This window comes from Telopea speciosissima, chromosome 11 (assembly GCF_018873765.1).
Source record: "Telopea speciosissima isolate NSW1024214 ecotype Mountain lineage chromosome 11, Tspe_v1, whole genome shotgun sequence".
In the NCBI taxonomy this organism is placed as follows: domain Eukaryota; kingdom Viridiplantae; phylum Streptophyta; class Magnoliopsida; order Proteales; family Proteaceae; genus Telopea; species Telopea speciosissima.
Genome location: NC_057926.1, coordinates 41,598,354 through 41,621,664, shown reverse-complemented (window position 1 = coordinate 41,621,664; position 23,311 = coordinate 41,598,354). Strand labels below are relative to the sequence as shown.

General features: G+C 40.0%; 1 protein-coding gene across 6 annotated transcripts in view; it reads left to right on the top strand.

Annotated features, from left to right (window-relative positions):
* The window catches only part of LOC122645974 (ADP-ribosylation factor GTPase-activating protein AGD2-like), a 128,664-nt gene that overhangs the window by 45,134 nt on the left and 60,219 nt on the right, over positions 1-23,311 (top strand). For 5 of the 6 annotated variants that reach the window (XM_043839409.1, XM_043839408.1, XM_043839410.1 and 2 more), the window contains exons 6-12: positions 4,938-4,982; positions 8,150-8,215; positions 9,825-9,872; positions 9,972-10,067; positions 10,201-10,242; positions 14,838-15,056; positions 15,291-15,422. In XM_043839409.1, the coding sequence (XP_043695344.1) occupies positions 4,938-4,982; positions 8,150-8,215; positions 9,825-9,872; positions 9,972-10,067; positions 10,201-10,242; positions 14,838-15,056; positions 15,291-15,422 (648 nt within the window). Of the gene's footprint in view, positions 1-4,937; positions 4,983-8,149; positions 8,216-9,824; positions 9,873-9,963; positions 10,068-10,200; positions 10,243-14,837; positions 15,057-15,290; positions 15,423-23,311 lie in introns of those variants that run through there. The other variant, XM_043839413.1, reaches the window with a different exon arrangement.

The window sequence follows — 23,311 nt, the reverse complement described above, 5'->3', positions numbered from 1 at the left end:
TATTTCTGGGAGAGTTGGTACAGCGGGAGGGGGAAGCTGAAATCTTGGATCTGACGTAAAAAATGATGGTGTCGCAAATCTGCTGGAAGATTCTTGACTTTGAAGTCCATCTTCTGAGGTTGCATTCCAGCCAAATGTGGTAGATAGCAGCGCCAAATGCAAGCTTTCCCACAATGTCACAACTATTCTTCCCGGGGAAAGTAATGTCCACCCAAACCAATTCTCTGTCCGAAGGAAGAATCTGCCTCCTTTGGGGCCAGCATTTGGACAGCAGGCCATACCAAATAGAGGAGAATGGGAAATCGAAGAAGAGATGATCTACGTCCTCTAGAGCATTCCAACAGAGGCAACAAGTGGGAGAAACAGGGGTTGGACGCTGATGAAGAAAAGCATGGGTAGGAAGACATCGGTTAAACACTCTCCATGTGAAGCTGTGAAAAGGGATGTGTTTACTAAACCAAATCAACTTGCTCCAGATTTTGGTCGATCTTTGACTTCTAACAAGATCCCAAGCAGACTTGAAAATAAAAAGCCCGGAGGAGGAAGTAGTCCAAGTAACAAAGTCTCCAGAACCGGGGGGGGGGGGTTTGCAGTTGATGGAAGGGATAACATTCCAAATGGCCGTCAAAGAGGGGGAGTGGGGCCAACCATGCTCACTGATAATGTCAGAGATCCTTTCTAACCTGCTGTTACCAGCACTGTAGATAGTCCTATCTTCAACAAGATTGATAAGGATTCCCTGGGGGTGCCAGTCATCGAGCCAAAATCTTGTGGAAGCTCTGTCATCAGTTTGGGATTTGATAACCCCCAAGGCCAGATATCAGAATTGTAATATCTTCCTCTAGACCCAGGAGGCATCTGAGGGGGAGGTATTGGTCCAGAAGGTGTCCTTGCGAAGGAGGCACGAGTAAACCAGTCAGTCAACCCAAACACTTTTCCTCTTGGCAGCCAAATTCCAAACCAACTTGAAAATTTTAGCTTTATTGACTTCTTGAATTCTTCGAAAACCAAGGCCTCCTTCGTCTTTAGGGAGGCAAACAGAAGACCAACTTATTGGGTGGAGAAATCTCGGAGCATCACCGCCCTTCCAAAGGAAGCCAGTCATGAGAGACTCTGACTTTCTGGTAATAGATTTAGGGAGACCAAAGATTCCGGACCAGTAGATGTAGGATGAATGAAGCACTGATCGAATAAGCTCTAGGAGGCCTGCATAAGAAAGAAGCTTGGCCTTCCAGAGTTGTTGTTTCTTGCGAAGGAAATCCAAGATGGAGGAACAATGGTGAGCGGTCAATCTAGAGGGGATAAGAGGTAAGCCCAGATATTTGACTGGAAGCTGACCTAAGGAAAACCCTGAAATCTGTAGCAAAGAGAACTTGACATCATCAGACACCCCAACAAGGAAGAGGGAGATTTTGAGTGATTAATGCGAATGCCGGACAACTTCTCAAAGAGAGAAAAACAGGACATGGTGGTCTCCACAGAAAGGGAGTCAACTTTAGTGAAGACCATTAAGTTGTCGGCAAAGGTAAGGTGGGAAAGGTTGAGGACCTTGCATTTGGACATTGGCGAAATGAACTTCAATCCATGGAGGATTGGATGGATCTGGAGAGAACTTCAAAGGCGAGAGAGAGAGAGAGAGAAGCCTATAGGGCTACCGTTAACGAGGACTGAGAAGCAGGGAGTGCAAATGCAATGGTAAACCCAATTGATGAAGATTGGGGAAAAAGACATCCTGTGTAAAACACAACGAATGAAGTCCCAAGACAAGCTTAGGAGACTTGTGGAAAGATTTAGAGATTGCAAGAAGGATCTTTGTATGGTCTTTAGTAACCTAGAAAAAGCTTATGGCACAGTCCGTAGGGAATTAATCTGTCAAGTACTAGAGATGAGAAGTGTTTCAAGTAAATATGTGGACATAATTAAAGATATGTATGAATATGTGGTGATTAGTGTAGGAACTGTGGGGAGTCAAGGTATTGAATTCCCAATTAGAATTGGGTTACATCAAGGATTAGCTTTAAGCCCTTATTTATTTGGGCTTATCATGGATGATTTAACTAGAGACATTCAAGATGAGGTTCCTTGGTGTAAGATTTTTGCTGATGATATTGTTTTGGTGGATGAGATAAAAACAGGGATTAGCGCCAAGTTGGAGTTATTGATATCAACCTTGGAATCAAAAGGTTTAAAATAAGTAGAACGAAGACGGAGTATATGGTGTGTATTAGTTACACTAGGACAGATAATGAGGTGGTAAAAATTGATGAGAGGGAGATTCCGGAAAGTGATTATTTTAGGTATCGAGGCTCAATTATAAATAAAGAAGGTGATATAGAGGATTTTGTTTCACAGAGAATTAAAATATGATGGATGAAGTGGAGAGGTGCATCCAGAGTGTCGTGTGATTGACATACTCTTTTAAAACTTAAAAGAAAATTTTATAGCGCAATCATATGACTGACTATGATGTATGGTGCAGAATTTTGGGCAGTTAAGAAGCATCATGTCGATAAACTCAGTGTAATGGAGATGAAAATGTTGAGATGGATGTGTGGCAAAACTAGGAAGGATAAAGCAAGGAATGATCATATTAGAGCTGATTTGGGAGTAGCTCCGATGTATGATAAGCTATAAGAAAATCATTTGAGGTTGCATGGCCATGTCCAACAGAGGCCTTTGGATGCTCAAGTGCAAATGAGTGATTTGATTCAGATTGAAGGAACTAAAAGAGCCAGGGCTGACCTAAAATGACCCAAAGAGAAGTGGTGAGAAAAGACATGCATAGCTTAGGCCTTGTATCAAGTATGACCAAGGTACTAAAACTCGGAACTTGATACCAACTCAGTCCCTTGAAAAACCGAGTTGAGTCGAGATCTCACTGAGTTGGTGCATTTTTTTTTTCCGACTCGAAGCCTCAACTTGGTGGGTTTTAGACCTAGTTTGGGTCTGAAACTTGGTATTCAGCCTATTTTAGGCCATTTAAACACAATGGCACTATCAGATTTTGCAAAAACAAAGTCCAAATAGGAGTTATGTACCGGTCAAACTTAATTTGGTGTGCACGGATGCTGTCAAAATCGCTCTGAATGAGAATATTTTACCATACTTTTGGTTTTTAGCAATGTTTTACCAAATTAAGATTTATGGAATTTTTAGATTTGAGAAAAAACCTAGCATTAGAAAGTTGAAAATTGCACCTACCGCCGAAAATCCAGTTTTTGTTCTTGAACTAGGGGGTTGACTTTTTTGTCTTTTTGGAATTTGATTTTTTAACCATTTTTATTGGATTCAAATAGGGGGGTATTTGCTTATTTATGAATAATATCTTAAGTAAATGAAAAACATTTACTTAAATGATATTAGGCATAAATAAGTGTCTGTCTTGGTTCTTGGCCTAAATAAGTGTCTGTATACCAAGGTTTGCATAGATAGGTGTCTGTATACCAAGATTTTCCACCAAGATCTCGAGATTTGACACTCATATAAAGGAGTTTGGGTCGAGATTCTCGAGATCTCAGTCGAGTTGTTGCACTTTTGCAACTCGTATGCCAACTCGTCTCGGTTTCTCAAAAAACCGAGAAACTCGCCGAGATCTCACGAGTTCTTGAGCTATGAGTATGACCTCGAATAGAGCTAATTGGAAGGCAAGGATCCATGTGGCCGACCCCATTCTGTTGGGATAATGCTGAGTTATTGTTGTTGTTGTTGTTGTATATGTTGAGAGGAGAATCTGGTGTCAAATTGAAGAACAGTAGGAGTTTATGACCTGAATACTGTAGCATAACATTAGAAATTCTTATTTACAAATATAGTGTCAAATATAGAAATTATTTTCTGCAAATTAGGAAATTACACCATGAGCATGCACAAATCACAGAAAAAGTTGGTTATATAATATGTACTATTTTTATCTGAAATAGCACAATGTGGGAATTTTAGCTTTAATTCTTTAGTTGGACATTCGATACTTCGTTTTGAGTTTTAAATAGAGTAGTTTCTTCTTATAAGTAGGATTCATGTATCTGAGTGGAACAACTTATGTTGTAGCCTACCTAATGTATGGAGTTTTTCAGTTTGGAACTACTGAAATCACAAAAGGATCACAATGCAGAAGAAAGCTATTCAATAATCTATATTCATTGGGTCAGAAACAACCTGGCATGTAACTTGAAGAACTTTACCCCAGAGGCTTTGAAAATTGAAATCATCACAATAAAATGGCTGCATGGAAATTAAATAAATAAAGAAAATTCCAATGCAGTATTCTCTCTTCTCTCTCTCTCTGTGCGTGCTGTGTTTATATATATATATATATATACATACTGAAAGACTAAGCTGCCACATTTGATGCTTGGCAGAACTAATCTGTCTGAACAGAATCAACAGATTGTTAACTTGGACAGATGGGAGTGGATCACGCTGATATCCATCTCTACCTTACAAGGCTAAGTTGCCTCTGTAAGGTGATGCGCGCCAGACAAGGCTAAGGTGCCCTTTGGGGCAAGGCCTGCTATACAAGACAAGATCACAGTGCTCTGGCTCCTATTTAGGGCGAGGCTTGCCAGTTAATGCAAGAGAACGGTTGTTAGCACTTAGCAGTACACTTGTTGAATGCGTGCTTTAATTTTTTAATTATTTGTTATTTCTTATGGAGTATGTTGCAACAATTTTTTTTTAATATAAATTTTTAATCAGATATACAGGTTGAGTTCTCATGTTAGCAAGTTATATTTTAAATAGTGAATGATTGTGCATTTCATTGAGATTGCTACGCAAGACATAGATAATGTATGAAAGAAAGAAATTTTTTTTTGATAACTTATGTATGCAAGAAAGATTACAGAAACTTGACTTCCTTTTTTAACACCTTGTATTCTAATGCCTAACGACTTTGATCTTGTTTCACTGATCCAATTATTTGACCTTGTATTCTATAGGAGGCCCGTCGACGCTTCGACAAAGCTTCTCATGCCTATGATCAGGTATTATTGTTATCCAGTTTTGTAGGCCATGTTTTTACCAGGAGGCAATTGGGAATGGTGTGTATTGCTTCATCCTAGATTAAATATATAAAACTGTATCTGTTCTTTGGGGATAGCAAAGGTGTCAAGTATCGGTATCAGGCAGCATATTGGAAAGCTGGTTTCAGAGAGGTATCAGAGAGATGCTTAACATACACACGTATGCATGCAAAATTAGTGTTCTTAAGCATAATGTATCGTAAATAAGCAATAAATAATAATCTTTAGTCACTAGAATGGGTTGTTATGAACTTATGAGTCAAGAGGATTCACATTCCTTTTGCAATATTATTAAAATATTTAAGTATTGGGACTATACGAAGGCACCTCTATTTGAAAGTGTTCTTACTCTTATGTCATTTTTACAAGTTGTCATTGTCTCACACACTTTTCAAGTACACATGTGAAATGACTAGATTTTACTCTCAGTGAAAGAAGTGTGCGATACTGAAAGGACCAAAATATTAAGGTTACAAATTATTTGACACCTTAAGGAGTGTCAATCAGACAATTTCTTAACTATTTTTATTATTATAGAAAATTTCCCTCTTAGTTATAATTTTAAGGTCGGTTGTGTAAAATAAAAAATTTGATTGTCTCATGTAAAATAAAAAGTTTGATTCCTATATTTATAAGAGGAAGGTTCCCCCACGAAGCAAGTGTGGGGACAAATCTGCATGCTACACCGATGGCTGTCCTGAAAAAGGTATCATTCACATGGGACCAACATATTAAGTGCAGGAGAGAAAATAATAATAAAAAAAAAACCCATGTGAGAGGGAAAGTGCACTCTAGCGTCGTGGGGAGGTTTTTCCCAGAACATACATAGACTAATCTATAAAATAGAGAAATATTTGCCTTCATTGTTATTGAAGGTGATAAAAAATGAAGGAAATCAGTCCAACTGATGTGGAGGATGTAGAGATTGAAGGGGATAAAGGGGGAAGACTGGAATTGGAGATAGAGCTGAAGACAAAACAGGTATGTCAAAGGTTTAAAGTATCGTATTGGGAGGGCGATTTTAAGAGGCGTATTGTATTATATCGTAGAGACGTAAGATATGCATGGTAATTGTCAAGATATGTATAGAAATGCTTAGGATACATGCAAAATACAGTTTTGAAGCATCACACTATAAATAAGTAATATGTAAAATATATCATGTATAAAAAGGAGAACAAAGTACGATGAGACAAGTGCATTCAATTGATTATGTATAAAGGATGAGGTTTCTTAAATTTGCCAATACCAAAAAATGTCAATTTCAGTTTGGGGAAGATTTGGGGTTTAGATGCACACATCATTGCCAAAAAAAAAAAAAAAACCTGGTTTGATGCAATCATTCAGGTTGTTTTTCACTAATATAGTGAGTGATCCATTACGAAAAGTGACTAAAAATTAATATTTGAGCAAACAATTCAATGTTTTTTTGCGCAAATCTGGTTTCGATCCTTAATTGCAGGCTATTTAATCCCTGAATGATGATGAAATCAACACTACTAGAGTCACTTTTGTCAGTAGAAGCAAGAAATCAAGTTGATTTTGCCAAAAAAAAGATTAGAATGCTTTACAGGAGCTTTTGGCAAGTGTTTTGTAGTCATGGATCATGTTCTATAGTTTATAAAATGTGTATCAAGTGACTCAATAGATATTGACCCTATCGGATCATATATTGACCCGATACAGACGCTACATTTTTTTTAGGCATCATATTGGTGCCTTAAGGATACGATAGGTATCGATTAGTATCGGTGGATACGGTAGGATACTTAAAACCTTGGTTATGTCTTTCGCCCCTTCCCTCTTCTTTCTCTTCCTCTTCCTTCTCTGATCATTTTCTGCAACAACAGTGGCTTCTGCTGTTGCCTGCGTGGTGGCAGTGGTGGTGACTGCTCCTGCTGGCGGAGTGTCTCAGTATGTATAGACCTGTCCGGGTTGTATCGACCGATACGGTCAAGACATACCGGGACGTTTTTATTAATGTATTGTCTTTTCGTGTTTCGTTTCAAAAGAGCAAATCCTGATACATGACTTGACACCATTCAGATAGAATAGGTACTTTTAACTAGTATTGGTCATTGTGTTATCATGAATCCACAGTGTATGGCAGCACGCTTGAGCCTAGTACTTGATTTGCCTATTATTTTCATTTTAATAAAGATCTCATTCTTGATCTGTTTTATGTGCTGCATCGAATTTGAGGCAACATGTATCCATTAATAATTAGGAAATTTTCATCTTTTCTCAAGTCACTGTAAGTCCAGCTTCAAGGCTGGTTCTGGAACATTCCAACAGTACAATGTTCCCGGAATGATTCCAAACCTGCCCCTGTCACTGGTTGTCTTAATTATCACCACTGGATTCAATTTTGACACATTTTGGTAACTGGGACCAGCTGGTTGTGCTGGTTGATTTTTAATTAAGTTAGCCTCATTTTTATGAACTCAATGTGTTTTTGACTAGGTTGCTTTATCCATTTAAGTGAATCCATACAACATAGATGTATATTCTGCTTCATCCATTTCAGTGAATGCATACAGCACAGATATATTTTATTTCGCTGTTTAACAAGTGTTTGACGTGGGTACTCCTTATTTTCATTCAGCATATAGTCGACATGGGAGATCCATCCATTTAATGGATTCATACACTGGTCACCTTGTGTTTGACATGGGTACTCCATCATTCAATAGGGTTTTTTTTCTTCCCATTTTGTGCGTGTGTGTGCATGCACGCATGATTAGGCAGAAGGATTATTGGGATTGCCAAAACATAAAATGATCCATTAGCATATTCTGCATTTTTAATTACATCTTCTACATAGATACGAGCTTCCATATGTTTCTTCCATAGTTGTCAAGGCATCGCCTAGCCGACTTGGCATAGTCTTGTCGTCATTTTTTGGATGAGTTCCTTGGTCGCCTTAGTTTTTGACCCCCCCTCCAACGCCTTGGGTCGCCTAGCGCTTTGACAAGTGTGGTTTTTTCCTTCAAATTGTTGGGAAAATCACTTTCTTCTCTGCGCTGAATGCAGTATTCAACTTATTCATGCTTAATTTTTTGATTTATTGAATCTTTAACTCATAAGTAAAAATTTGGGCCTTCGTATCAATGTCCATTCATGAATAGGCACGTGAAAAGTTCATGTCGTTAAAAAAGGGAACGAGAGATGATATCGTTGCTGGACTAGAAGAGGTATGCTCTTCTTTAGATATCAGCCTCCAATTGTTGATTATGATTCTTTCTGGGGCAAAATATTTTCTTTAAAATGTTCTCTCACTGGAATTGCATTATAGCTTTTATTGGGAATATAGTCTCTTTCTTAATATAGTTATCATTTATATAATTGAAATTCTTGATGCATATCTATGTAATTGGTTATTTTTTATCTCCATTGAGGGCAGGCCTTGGTGCAACGGTAAGGTTGCTCCATTGTTACCAAGTGGTCATGGGTTCAAGGCTGGAAAGTGGAAACAGCCTCTCTGCGATAGCAGGGGTAAGGCTGCGTACATTATGACCCTCCCCAGACCCTGCAGTGGCGGGAGCCTAATGCACTGGATACGCCCTTTTTATATAATCTCCATTGAGCGTCAATTTATTCAATTTGGGAACAAATCTTGTTTTATCAGGTGTTATTTTCTTGTTGTTTATTGAGATGTCACTACTTCATTGAGGCCCAAGAACAGACGGTTGAGCCTTGATTGATCCCAAGAGTGGAGATTTCATCACCAAGAAATATTTTGGAAATTTTTACCGTACTTGTATAGGAAAGAGATAAATGATAATGTTATGAAAAAATTATGTCATCATTTTCATTCAGTTTTCTGCACTGAAAGAAATGATACAACAACAACATAGCCTTATCACAACTAAATGGGGTCGGCTACATGGATCCTTTCTCTCCAATCAGTTCTATTCGAAAGAAAATGATATTTTTTGTAATTAAGTTGGGAGAATATTTCTTCGACTGCCCATCAAGGAAGCTTTACGTTCAGGTCCACTATATTCATGGTGGTATCTCTGTTGGTGGTCAAATTTATGGGAATGTTGTCCACATAATCAACTCTGTCCCGTAAATTTCAGTCCAATCCCATTTTCCCACGAGGTGTTATAAAGCCTTAAATGTTTTTTTGATAATTTAACTTTGTTACTTTGGGACTACTTTGGTTTAATCGTTGAAAAATCAAGGTTAAAAATCCTAACATGGTGAACCATGCAATGGTGGTTAGGCCCAAATATCAACATGTTTCTAATCCAGGGGGGGGGGTGTTCTCATCTGATGGTTGATTTGACCAGTGAAGGCCTCCATGTGGTTCAAAAAGGGTGGAGAATGGCTTTCTTGATGGTGCAGTGTATATAACATGTTTTCAAATAGGTTTTAGCCCCAGGATAAACTGAATTTATGGACAATATATTGTTAGAAAGATTCATGCTTGGTAAGATAAAAGCTTGGAATTCAGTTTTTGTTGACATGATCATAGTTGTCCAGGCGTCCTTTGCTGGAAGGGCAACTTGATCACCTAGGCATCGCCTAGGTGCCTTGTTGGTGTCGACTTGATTTTTTCCCTCCTCCAACGCCTAGGTTCACCTAGACGCAGTGCCAACTATGGACATGATGACCTGGGACTAGGAAATATGCTCACATTACATAGCAAACTGACCTGCTTAGCACTTCTTTTGCCTCCAGAATATGAAGACTAATAGTTAGCATATCCAAAACTTTGTTGAAGTCTATGTCTAATCCTATCTGACTTGCTAGTAGCTTACTTCCCGGGCTAAGATATTTTATTAATTGTTTACACAGGATCTACAAAACTCAAAGTCTGCGTTTGAGAGATGCCGCTTCAATCTAGTATGTGTGATATATTTGCTGTTTTTTTCCTTGTGCTGAGTCTATTTTGTAAATCTTCTGGTTCTAAGGAACAGTTCTCTATGGTCCTAAGAAATTCAGGTAAATGCCCTCACAAATATTGAAGCAAAGAAAAAGTATGAGTTTTTGGAATCTTTTAGTGCCATCATGGATGCTCATCTGAGATATTTTAAGCTGGTATGTTGCTGAAATTTTGTTTTTGGTGAATATGTTGCTGAAATTTGCCCGTCTTATTTCAAAATTGCTTACTTTATCCATCTGTGGACTAAGCACGACTACTAAGCACAACTGACATTTGTTATCTTCTTAGGGATACAACTTACTGAGCCAGATGGAACCATTCATTCATCAGGTACAATGCTCCTGTATAATGTTATATCTATTTCAAGGAGTTGCTCTTATCAGAAGTAATAGATAAGAAGGATCCACACTACTGTCTATTGTCACGGCCTTTGTCTTTCTCTAAGCCAACCATGTCGTGCACTTAGCACTTCTCTAGCACTAAGTCAGCCTTTTACCACACCTTGAGGGACTTGGGAAGAGAACTTAAAAGAGCACTTAGAGAGTTTGGGATAATGAGAGTTATATTGCACTTGGATAGCTCGAGTACAATGCTTGAATGCTTGCTTGGTTTGTGCCTTGGCCACATGAGGCCATCCCTATTTATAGGCACCCAAGATCACAAAGAATGCCTAAGATCTGTACAAGTGTCCCCCATGGACCCCATCCAATGTTAGGAACATTCTAGCCAAGGAGTCTAGAATCTTCCCACCTGCTTAGTGGAGGACTCTAGAAACCTCCTACCTTCTAGGTATCTAGGATTTACACTTATTCTCTATAGCTCTCTAGCTTCTAGAAGTTTCTCTCCAAATGTCTAGACTCTCCACACAAGTGTGAAGAATTCTAGATTATGGACCTTCCTTAGCCCAATGGTCCATGCCCATGGGCTAGTAAGCTTGGCCTGTGGGCCTTGGTGGCGGGCTGTGACACTCTCCCCCACCTAAGTTGGCGTTGTCCTTGCCGCTTCTTCCTCGTGGCTCCTCTGTATTTGGTCTTGGAACTGCCATAGAGAGTCAGTGGGTTCCCAACTGGTTTTGCTCTCCAGTAGCCCCTTCCACTTGACTAGGTACCCCCTACTAACTACGAAGAGGTACTCTTCGTCTTTGAATAACTTGGTCCGTGATCATATACAAGTATCCCTCGTTTCCGAATAACTTGGTCTGTGATCATATACTCAGCTTCCTTCTTGTAGGAAGTAGCAAGTCCTATTGGTGCTCTGGTCAAAGTTCCACGACTTGGGTCTGGCTTGTGGAAGCTAGCATGGAAGACCGGATGGATCTTGAGCTTGGGATGTAGGCTTAACTTGTAAGACACCTTGCCTATCTTCTTGATGATCTCAAACGGGCCCTCTTATCAGTGAACCGATCCTTTGTGCACCTTTTGTAGGGACTTGAATAGTTGAGGTAGAAGCTTTACGAGCATTAAGTCCCCAATCACAAAGTTTTCTGGCTGCCTATCCTTGTCAGCCCACTTCTTCATCTTCTTAGTGGCCTTGTCTAAGTATGACTTAGCCACAACCAGTTTTTTTTTGCCACTCCTTGGCAAACTTGAACGCTGAATGGCTCTTACCAGTATATCCTATCAAGTATCAACACCGTGTGTGGCATCAAAGGTTGCTATCCCAGGGCAATTTGAAAAGAACTTAGGTTTATCTCCTTGTTCCTTCAGAGATTGTAGGAAAATTGGGCCACCCAATCACTCTGGTTGGCACTCATGAAGTGCCTTAGGTATAGCTCCAACAAGCTTTTGATGCGCTCCATCTGCCCATCGGTTTGTGGATGGAAGCTAGTTGAGAAGTGAAGGGCCGACATCAACTTGAAAAGCTCCATTCAGAACCTCCTCGTGAAGCGAGGGTCTATGTCATTGATGATCGTTTGTGGTACACCTCAATACTTGACAAAAGTGCTCAAGGAATAGACTTTGCCGCCTCCTCGGTGGTGTAATCCCTAGGTGCTGCCACGAATGTCCCATACTTGGAGAATCTTTCTACAACCACCATAATCAACCTATACCCTTTTGACTTGGGGTAGGAAACTGACGAAGTCCATGGAGACACTCTCCCATGGTCTCTCTAGTATATGGGGTGTGGCTCCAACAATCCCTTTGGTGATAGCTGCACAACCTTGTCTTGCTGGCACACAAGACAAGTCCTCACGCATCTGAGGCCAATTACCAATAGTAGACCGCGTCCAACAATGCTCATAAGCACCACTGTCCTGGGTGACCAACACATTTGGTGTTATGGCACTCATGGATAAAGTTCCTCCTTATGTTGTTCTACTTGGGCATATAGAGTTTCCTCTTCTTGGTGTAGAGCAAGCCATGTTGCTCCCAAAATCTTTGAGTCTTGCTCTTTGGTGCAAGTTAGATCAAGCTTTTAGCCACATGATCGTGTTGCAAACCCTCCTTGATCAAGTCTAGGAGCACTCCCTCTGGTTCGCAAAGAGATGCCAACTCCGCCTTTCTACTTAGTGTGTCGGCCAACTCGTTGACCTTACCTGGCTTATACTTGAAGAAGAAATCGAACTCCGCCAATAAGTCTTGCCATTTATGACTTAACTTCTGTTGGGTCTCAAAATAGTGGCAACATTGTTCGTCTTTGACACGAACCTTGAACCCAAAAGGTAGTTCCATCAAGTCCTTAGGCAATGAGTACCACGGTCATCTCCTTTTCATGGACAATGTTGCTTCGCTTCGTGTCATTAAGCTTGCGGCTCTCATAGGCATGGGTGTCTTTCCTGCTTTAACACCCCTCCAATAGTGAAATCAGATGCATCTGTATGCTCCTTAAATGGCTTATCGTGGTCAGGTAGGGCAAGCACTGGTTCCTCCATGACTGCCTTCTTCAAGTTCTCAAAGGCATCTTGGCATGCATCCTACCAGTTCCATGACTTGTTCTTCTTTAAAAGGTTTGTGAGTGGAGCCGCCCTCTTTGAGTATTTCTAAGCCAAGGAAAGACCTTAGCTCTGTCACTTTAGTAGGTGCATCCCATTCTTGGATGGCCCACACCTTGCTCTTATCCATCCTTAGTGTTCCACCTCTGACCTTGTGGCTAAGGAACATCACTTCCTCTTTTGTGAAGGAGCATTTTTCTTTCTTAACATATAGCTGGTTGTCCCTTAGCACCTTGAGAACAACCCACAAGTGTTTTACATGCTCCTCTAAGGTGTTACCATAGACGACAATGTCATCCCAGTATACCACCACGAACTTGTCAAGGTAGGGATGGAGAACTTTGTTCCTAAGAGTGCAGAACGTAGCTAGTGGATAAGTGAGGCCGAAGGGCATTACCAAGAACTCATAAGAACCATAGCGTGTCACACATGTAGTCTTGACCTCGTCTCCCTCAGCGATGCGAACTTGGTACTACCCCGACTAAAAGTCCAACTTAGTGAAGTATCTTTCCCCACCAAGCCTATCAAAGAGATCGATTATCAAAGGAATATGGTACTTATTTTTGGTTGTTACCTTTGTTTAGTGCTTGGTAGTCAATGCATAGTCAAAGTAGCCCGTCAGGCTTCTGCTAGAATAGGACTGGGGCACCATAGGGAGCCTTGGAAGGATGTATGAAACCAGTATCAAGTAGATCTTTGAGTTCTTCCTTAGCTCCTCTAGCTCTGGCGGTGACATATGGTAAGGTGCAATGGCTGGTAGCTTGGCAACGAGCTCCAACTCGATTGTGTGATCCAATTCCCTCCTAGGTGGAAGTCTCTTGGGAAGTTCAGGTGGCATAACATCCTTGAACTCCTCAAGGACCTTCTCTTTTGGCTTGGGTAACACTTCTGTAGGACCATTTTCCTTCTTGAGATATGCAGTGAGATAGGTGTTTTCTCCCTTTTTGACTTCTTTCTCTTGTTGCATTGTAGACAAGAGCTTTGGGCCATATTTAGTCACTTGTACTATAACGTCCAGAACCTAGACAAGGTTCAAGGCACTGCTCTCGCGAGTGCCAACCCAGAAGGTCCCAAAAAAAAAATATGTAAAAGTAGTAGCAAAAGTCCTAGTATCGCATACAACACCGCGGAAGCATAAAGGTTAAGTTACATTTTAAGAGTTAATTTATACACTGGTGGCAAATAGCTACATTTATAATCTTGCATATTTGATCCTTTTTCTTTTCATTTAAATACAGTCCACGTAGCATTGTCTTTCTTTAAATTTTCAAAATGTTGATTTTTTATCTACTTAAGGCATGCAGACCAATCAGTTCACTTCAATGTCCAGGACAATGTTCAAGATTTCAGTCTCAACGAGGATTTAAATCCTGGTCAAAAGTGAATTATACCATCAAATAGCACCGAAAAGGCTGAAATATAGGGCATACCCAGTGCATGAGGCTCTAGCCACAGCGGGGTCTGGGGAGGGTCATAATGTATGCAGTCTTACCCCTGCTTCACGGAGAGGCTGTATCCCGACTCGAACCTGCGACCAATAGATCACAATGGAGCAACAACCTTACTGTTGCGCTGAGGTCCGCCCTCTACCGAAACGCTGAAATATACCACTCATATTGCCGAAATATGCACCACCGAAATGGACAAAATGGCACCGGAATATGGTCCATTTCGGTGAAGAAACCGAAAATTGAAGACCCCAATTCACATGCCATTTCGTTTTGACATGTGTTGAAACCGAAATATGCCATCGAAATTTTGAACTACGGTCCAGAATGTTTATTGCAGTCCAAAGTGCCAGATGGCCATCAAAGATTTTAGCTAGAGCAATGTGAATGGCTTCTTTCTGTGTCACTAACTCACTATGCTGGAACAGCTTGGCTTGTTTAAGAAACTCATTGAGACTACAAGGAATTTAAATTTGACCGAGTTACTTTGGAGAATCAAATACCAAATTGTCATTATTGTTGGACTTTTTCCCCACTGAATTCAGGTCTTGACATATACTCAGCAATCTAAAGAATTATGCAACATGGAGCAAGACAAACTTGCAAAGAGGATACAAGAATTCAGGACCCAGGTGGAGTTGGACAATCTACGAGCTTCTAGTAATGTGGAGACCTCAACAAGTGGTGATGGAATTCAAGTTATCAGTTCTTCTTCTTCTTACAAAAATATAGGAGCACTGATGCATTCTACAGCAAATGGGGAGGTATGGATGTGTCATATGTAATTTTTTTTTCTTATAAATCTAGGAGGAAAATTCTTGGTTCTTTTGCTTTCCCCTTCTAGTTCTTGCTGGGAAATATCCTTTTCTGTTTGATTTTTTTTTTTTCCGGGTGAGTTCTCAAATCCTCTTCCCTTGAGGGTCATTGATTTGTTTTGTAGTCTTGCTCCTAGAGACCCTTAGATATTTACTGGGGGAATTTGTTTTGTTGTTTACTAGGTCCAGACGCTCAAACAAGGATATCTCTTAAAACTTTCTTCCAGTTTGAGAGGAGATTGGAAGAGGAGGTTCTTTGTACTTGATAGTCATGGGACTTTGTTCTACTACAGAAACAATGGTCAAAAACAGGCGGTATGCTATCTTATCTTGTTTCTATTCTTTTCTTTTGGTTGGTTAATATATCTAGAACATAAATAAGAAGTTGCCATCATGCTATGATACCTTTGGAAGCCATTCTCCAGCTAATGAGTTAACCGTCATTAAGTTACTTTGCGACAGAAACTCTACGACTCTGTTCCTTGGCTTTCAGTTTGCTGGCTGAGCTTAAAAACCATTGAAGTTATCTAGTAAAATAGCACTGGCTGCATCAGTCATTACTTTGAGACTAATATCAAATTTTTGCTCTTTTAAATTTTTAAATTTTGGATTTTTATGGACTTTGACTTCAGATAAATAATAATATGAAACTAATAAATAGATAGATATTTGATTGTTGAAAATCTTTATCTCTACTCTTGCCATGGGTTTGCTTACAGCCACTGATGCTTTTGAAGAGTCGTGCACTGTTTGTGTATGATTTGTAGAATTATAAGGTAGATTTTTGGTTTAGAATTATAAGAGGGCGGGCCTTGGTGCAACGGTAAGGTTGTTCCATTGTGGCCAAGTGGTCACGGGTTCGAGTCTGGAAACAGCCTCTCTGCGAAAGCAGGGGTAAGGCTGCATACATTATGACCCTCACAGGCCCCGCAGTAGCGGGAGCCTTGTGCACTGGGTACGCCCTTTTATTCTTGGTTTAGAATTAAACATCAACTTACTGCTGATTTGCATCAATGTGTTAAAAGAAATTATCCACCTTTGGTGACTAATTTGAGGTTGCTAGCATGTACTTGACTTTCCTCTGGAAAATGGGAAAGAGGTGAATATGAAGGGTTCCTATCAGGTCATTCAACAGGGAGACTCATAAATTGCGGAGGCTTGATCCGATCAAGCTGGGCTCAGTATTCAAAACAAGCTAGAGCTCTTATTCCAGGCAATTATATTGAATTGTATAACTAGATCAGAGGGTGGTTTGATCAAGGTTCGAAATTTCAGTCGAGACCGAAATATTTCAGGTTTTGACTGTAATTCGACTGAAGCTCTGCATGTTTTGGCTGGCCATTTTGTTTGGCTATTCTGGTGCTCAAATGGCCATATTTTGGCCTGAAACTTCAAGGAAACCCTAATTAAGCATTTCTAAACTTAGGAACCTTTAGGTTGAAAAAAACACACCCAAAATGGTAGTTTGGTTTCGTATCCAAGTTGGTAGTGTATGCTGCACCCTGTAGTGTACTTTCTCAAATATAGTCTATTCTACACATAATTTAGTATGAGAACACAAAATTCAATGAAAACAAGTAAAATATGCATTAAGAATGAAGAAAATGTTTAGCAAAGGGGCTGTAAAAGTTGTCAACATAGTCAATACACTCTCAAGTAGTTGGGGGATTGCCGAGGTCGAAGTGTGATTTATAGTGAAGAAGAGGCGAAGGTTCAGCAAAATGGAGAAGTGCGGCAACTTGTCCAGATTCGACGTTGAATTAACACTGTTTGACATCGAATGAAGGGTCGTTGACGCCAAACGTATGGTGCTCAACGCACGCTCGATGTTGACATGGAGTATGCCTCCATGTGAATGGTGCTTCTAAGAAACTCTACAATCATTACATTCTGTTCAACGTCAAAAGGTTTAGAGTCGATGTTAGGTAAAAGGAGGTCAATAGTCACTTGACGTTGATGACATGTCGAACAGTGTGCATCCGTGTCGATTCACATGTTTGACAAACTCGACAGTGAAAAAGTCTCTGTTTGACGTTTAAAGGGGCAGACGATGCCGAAGGAGTTTCGGTCGACACACGCTCAATGTTGAGTATGTTGCATCATGCATCGAGCACGACACTCATGGGCTTTTGTCTTTTTAAGTCGCTAAAGACTATTTATTGGTTGTTGCTTTACGAAATTAGGAGAGGAGATTTCCCATTCAATAGAAAGACAAGAGAGAGAGAGAGAACAAAAAGTGAGAAACCCTAAAAACCTTCAAGCCCTCTATTGAAACCATCTTGCATAAAAAGAGGGTTTTTTGTCATGTGCTTTTGAGAGGACATTAAGGGTTGAGAATAAAGGAGAAGAAAGCTATCCTATAAACCTAGGGTTTATGAAGTAGGCACAAGGAAGGATCTACATACTTGAGAACACCATGCGACTCCCTTCAAGTGAAAAGGAGAAGCTTGGGAGTGGGAGAAGAAAAGGGAATGCAATCTTGCTTGTAGGTAATCTCTACATTTTCATTTTCCTACTTGTATGGGGTTAAGACTATAGGCTAGGTGTTTGATAAAAAGCCACAAACCACAGTCAATATTTTGGGCTTATTGTCGGCATATGTTCATGTCATTTGAACTTATGTATTACTCAAGTGGGTGCTTAATAGGATTGGGTGTTCCATTGGAGTGGGTGCTACAAGAAATAGGGCTTGGTGCTCCTTGTGGTGGGTGCCCCTAAATTGTGTATTATGCATTATACCTAGACGGCTAGACTAGATTTGGGCTGTAGCCCAAGTAGCCATTTGCACTGTAGACGTAGCCATACTGGTGAACCACATATATCTTGCCTTGTGATTGTCTCTTGTGGTTTGTGTTTTGTTGTGTTGTGGTTTATATTGTGGATGTTGGTGTGAATGTGCAAAAGACTCGGTGACACAAAGCATTGATAGTCTCATCCTCGGGAACGAGGTTTTGTGTGGCACTGATTCACCCCCTCTTTTTTTGGTACGAGATTCACCCCCCTCTCAGTGGGCTATAAAAAAAACATTTAATATTATACAGTGTCAAAGGTTTAAAAGTACCTAGTACAAGTGTACAAGTGTTACAAGTAGTTAAGTACAAGTGTACAACCAAGGTTAAAACACCCCTACAAAACCGTTCCTCCAACTCTATGTCAATACCATATAGAATTTCCAGGAAGGCTCAAAACCTTTGGAGAAAAGGTGTATACCTCCAAGTTTAAATCTTATACAATCTTGCTCAAAAGTGAAAAATCTTCGTTGTAAATGCATTGTACTAGTCCCCAAAGTTGGTGTTATTAGCAAGGGAAGTACCATACACCTTTCCCCAACAGCGGTGGTCCGGGGGCATCCCCGACCCAATTTTTTTTGGAGATGTTTTTATACTAGGGGCATTTTTGTACTTTAAGGGAATTAGGGTTTCTCTATATATAAGTTTTTTTTTTGTTCAAGGGCATTTATGTCCTCAAATTTTGCCGAATAAATAGGAGGTGTGGTGGTCTAAATGATCTATTCACGTAATATCCCTTTCTCTCCTTTTCACGTCTCTCTCTCTCTTGCAGGTTTGAGAGTCTCTTGCTCACATCAGTCTTAAGAGGGCCATGTTCATTCAAGGACTCCATGACCTTTTGATTCTTGGGTTGGCGAGGATGATGATGAGGATATCGACTGGTCACATTCTAGTGGCCACACTCACATACTGTCCCCATTGATGGTGATAAACATACAAGTCTACGCGAGAGGTGCCACGAGCCAGAGCCAGAGCCGATTTGCTTCATAGGCGAGACTCAGTTCGATCATGCCACATAGGATGAGGACCATAGTGTACGTGCCCCCATACGTGCAAGCTACTCGAGAGGCCCGTGTCATTGATTCATACCACCACCTGAGGATGATGATAGCATGGAGTCTATGGATGTTGATGTCACAAGCTTGCCTGACACTCTCGGAGGCCTGAGTATGGAGGAGCGTAGTATGCATGGGGGTAGTGGCGTGCATCATCATATGCCACAAGAGCATTGGTTTTGACTATGTTGGGTTATAGTAGCTATGGGCAGTTTAGCTCGTCATTTTCATTCATCTTTACCCTTTAAGTATGAGGGTCAGTCGCATAATGGGTCATCATTTGTGGACAACATCTTCTTGTTCCCGGCTCCCCAACCATACAAGTCGATGCCGGTTACACATGCACCATCCACTAACAGTGGCTCTTGATTAAGTTCCTCATGGTTTAGCGATCTATACCCTAGGTTAAGGTATCTCCAGTATGTTAATGATTCCATTTTTAGGTCTGCTAAGAAGGACTTTGAGCGTTTCTTCCTCCATACTATGCCATTGCCAACTTTTGTGATACAGTCAGATGATAACTTGATTCGAAAGCAACAACAACAACAACAACATTTTTGTGGTTTTGATCCTCCTCGGAACTCGATGTGGTACTAGCATGGTACTAAAACTCGAAACTCAACCCTGGGAAAAACCGAGATCTCGGTCGAGTTGGTGCATTTTTTTTTTTCAACTCGAGACCTGGTTTCGGTGGGTTTTAGACCTAGTTTGGGTCTGGAACTTGGTACTCAATCTATTTTAAGCCATTTAAACAGAATGGTACTATCAGACTTTGCAAAAACAAAGCCCAAATAGGAGTTTCACTTAGTGGGAAACTAGGACAGACACTTATGCCAGAAACCAAGACAGACATAGGACAAACACTTATTTATGCCTAATATCATTTAATTTTACTTAAGATACTATTCATAAATAAGCAAATACCCCCTATTTGAATCCAATAAAAATAGTTAAAAAATCAAATTCCAAAAGGAAAAAAAGTCAACCCCCCAGTTCAAGAACAAAAACTGGATTTTCGGCTGTAGATGCAATTTTCAACTTTCTAATGCTGGGGTTTTTCTCAAATCTAAAAATTCCATAAATCTTAATATGGTAAAACATTGCTAAAAACCAAAAGTGTGGTAAAATATTCTTTTGTTTTAATGTCCAAAAAAATATTTTCATTCAGAGCAATTTTGACAGCATTCGCGCACACCAAATTAAGTTTGACCGGTACGTAACTCCTTCAATATAAATCAGATTTAAGCAATCTTGGATTTGTTGAAAGCTTTCAAAACAAAGCTTTGGATGTCGAGATCTCGACCGAGATATTACACTTTTAGAACTCGTATGAGATCTCATCTCGACCCCTTGGAAAACCGAGTTCTCGGTCGAGATCTCACTAGATCTCGCGAGTTTTAGAACTATGGGTACTAGGAGTCTAGGACTCTAGGATGGGCATAGGACTGACTTTTTGCTTGTATTGTTGACTCCGATATTTTGACTCTTTGTAACAAACCATGTATGATGTATGATTTATGAAATGGTTTATAATTTGATGTCTATTCTTTCCTAATACATATTTAAGTTGTTTTACTTGAATTATAGGTGAGGATGGACCTCTATGCAAGTACGCTATGGTAAGGTTGCTCCATTGCGACCTAGTGGTCGCATGTTCGAGTAAGGAAACAGCTCTTTGCGAAGTGGGGATAAGGCTGTGTACATTATGACCCTCCCCATTCCTTGATGTGGCAAGAGCCTCATGCACTGGGTACACCCTACTTGAATTATGTGTGATAGTATTAGACATTAGTCTAGTGAGCAGACGGGTATCGAGTAAATATGTGGATGTAATTAAAGATATGTATGAGGGCATGGTGACTAGTGTGAGATCTGTGGGAGGTTAGGGCAAGGACTTTCCAATTACGATTGGGTTATACCAGGGATCAGCCCTAAACCCTTATCTATTTGCGCTTATCATGGACGATCTAACCAAGAGCATTCAAGACAAGGTCCCATGGTGTATGCTCTTTGTGGATGATATCGTTTTGGTGGCTGAGACAAAAGAAGGGATTGACGCCAAGTTAGAGCTATGGAGATCAACCTTAGGAACAAGAGGCTTTAAGATTAGTAGAATGAAGACTTATATGATGTGTAATTGAGCAATATGAGGCTTTAAAATCAACTTACTACTGATTTGCATCAATGGATACTGGCACAATGTGAATTGAGGGAAGAGAGATACTGCAAAATGTCTCTTTTAGATATTTGGGGCGATCGCAAATAGAGAAGGTGACATAGAGGATGATGTTTCATGGAGAATTAAAGTGGGATGGATGAAATGGAGAGGTGCGTCCGGAGTGTTATGTGGCCGACTTATGCCTTTAAAGCTTAAAGGAAAGTTTTATAGGACGGTTTTACGACTGGCTATGATTTATGGGGCAAAATGTTGGGTAGTTAACAATTATCATATTGAGAAGCTATGTGTAGCAGAGATGAGGATGTTAAGATGGATGTGTGGAAAAACTAGGAAGGATAAAGTACGGAATGAACATATTAGAGCGGACTTGGGAGTTGCCCCGATCAATGACAAGCTCCGAGAGAGTCGTTTAAGGTGGTATGGTCATATTCAACACAGGCCTAGGGACCCAGTAAGGAGGAGTGGTAAGATTCCAATTGAAGGAGCTAAAGGAGCTTGGGGCAGGCCTGAAATGACCATAGGAGAAGTTGTTAGGACTTAGGAAGGACATGCATAGTCTAGGTTTTGTACCAAGTATGATCTTGGATAGAGCCTATTGGAGGACAAGGATCCATGTAGCAGAGCCCATTTAGCTGAGATTCTTCCGACCCACTGGGCTGTGCCTCTTTCCTCTTACTTTCATCTTTCATTTGTCAGTTTCTGTTTTTTATTTCTCATCTCTTTCCCCATCCGTCTTTTCCATCTCTTCATTCCCCTTTTTTGGTTAGACCTCAGTTTTCCCTACTTTGTTTTGTTTGTATCCATGTAGTCGACCCCATTAAGTTGGGATAAGGCTGAGTTTGTTGTTGTTGTATAGTACTAAACATTGTATGAAATAGGCCATATTAGGGAATGTATATAGTGTACACTACCAACCTAGGGTCTGTAGTCAAACTGGTGTGATTGTTTAAAATCTTAGGGTTCCACTATTTTTGGAGGGCCTAAAATAGGGGTTTTTAGAAGTTTTAGGATCTAATTTGGTCATCAAATCCATTATCGAACTTGCATAAAAGTGTAGTGGTTTCGATCAAAATTTCTATTTTGGTTTCGAAACTGAAACCTTGACTAAGGTTAAACCATTAAGTCATGTTTGGGGACTTAAGGCTAAGTCCTATGGGTTTAAGAGCTATGAGAATCAATTACAACTTAGGAAAGTAAAAACATTTACAGGTTAGTAACTAATTCCTAAGTCTTCAACACCGATGAACATCCTTGGAGATGTCCTAGACACATAAGCTTTGAGGCACTTGATCTCCATGAAGCGGTTCTTAAAGCTTGTTCTTCAATTGTAGTGCTTTGACCCTTTATGGCTTTGTTCTTATTGAAGTGAAGCTTGAGTCTTCCAATTGGCTTCTCAACTTCTTGCCACCAATGTCATCCATGCTTGATTTCATTCTTCCAACTTTTGAAGCTTGCTTGAGCTTGCCTTCCATACAAGTTCTTGATTCTTAAGAGGATACTAATTTACCATTCAAGGAGTCAGCTTCTACTTCGCACCTCGGAGACAGAAGGAGATATTCAAATTGTGTTGGACCTAAACTATGGGTAATAAGGTTACATACGGGATTAGTTAGTGGATTTCTTTTTATTTGGTTAGTGGTCATGTAATCACTTATGTGATCATGTGACTTGGTTAAGTGGTCATGTAACTATTTAATTGTTATGTAAGTTTAATGCAAACTCATAGTCGACCACGAACCAGGGAAAGCAGCGGGAGATCGATTGCAGCAGGATCGATACAATGAAAAGAACAAATTAAAAACCGCTACTTTTTTTTTATTTTTTTTATTGCTACTTTTCTGTTACATATGAAGAACATAAAAAGGATAAGAAGAAGAAGAAGAGAAGAAAGGGGGGGGGGTATAGAGCATTCAGCTCTCACAACCAGGCTCCTATTAGCCCTAGGATTTTGGCTCTTTCAGCCAGGCCTCCCAGCCCTTCATGTCACAGCCATTGGACAAGAGAATCTTTTGCTTCAAAGCAATATTTTTTCATTCAACTATTCAAATCGTCTCCTTTGGCTTCTAAAAGCCTTACATATATATCGGCAAAAATAACTTGCTCCTCAAGTAACAAAAGAAATAGAAGCTTAACATTATTAGAAACTAAATATTGCATAAGAATAGAAACTAAATTGGATCT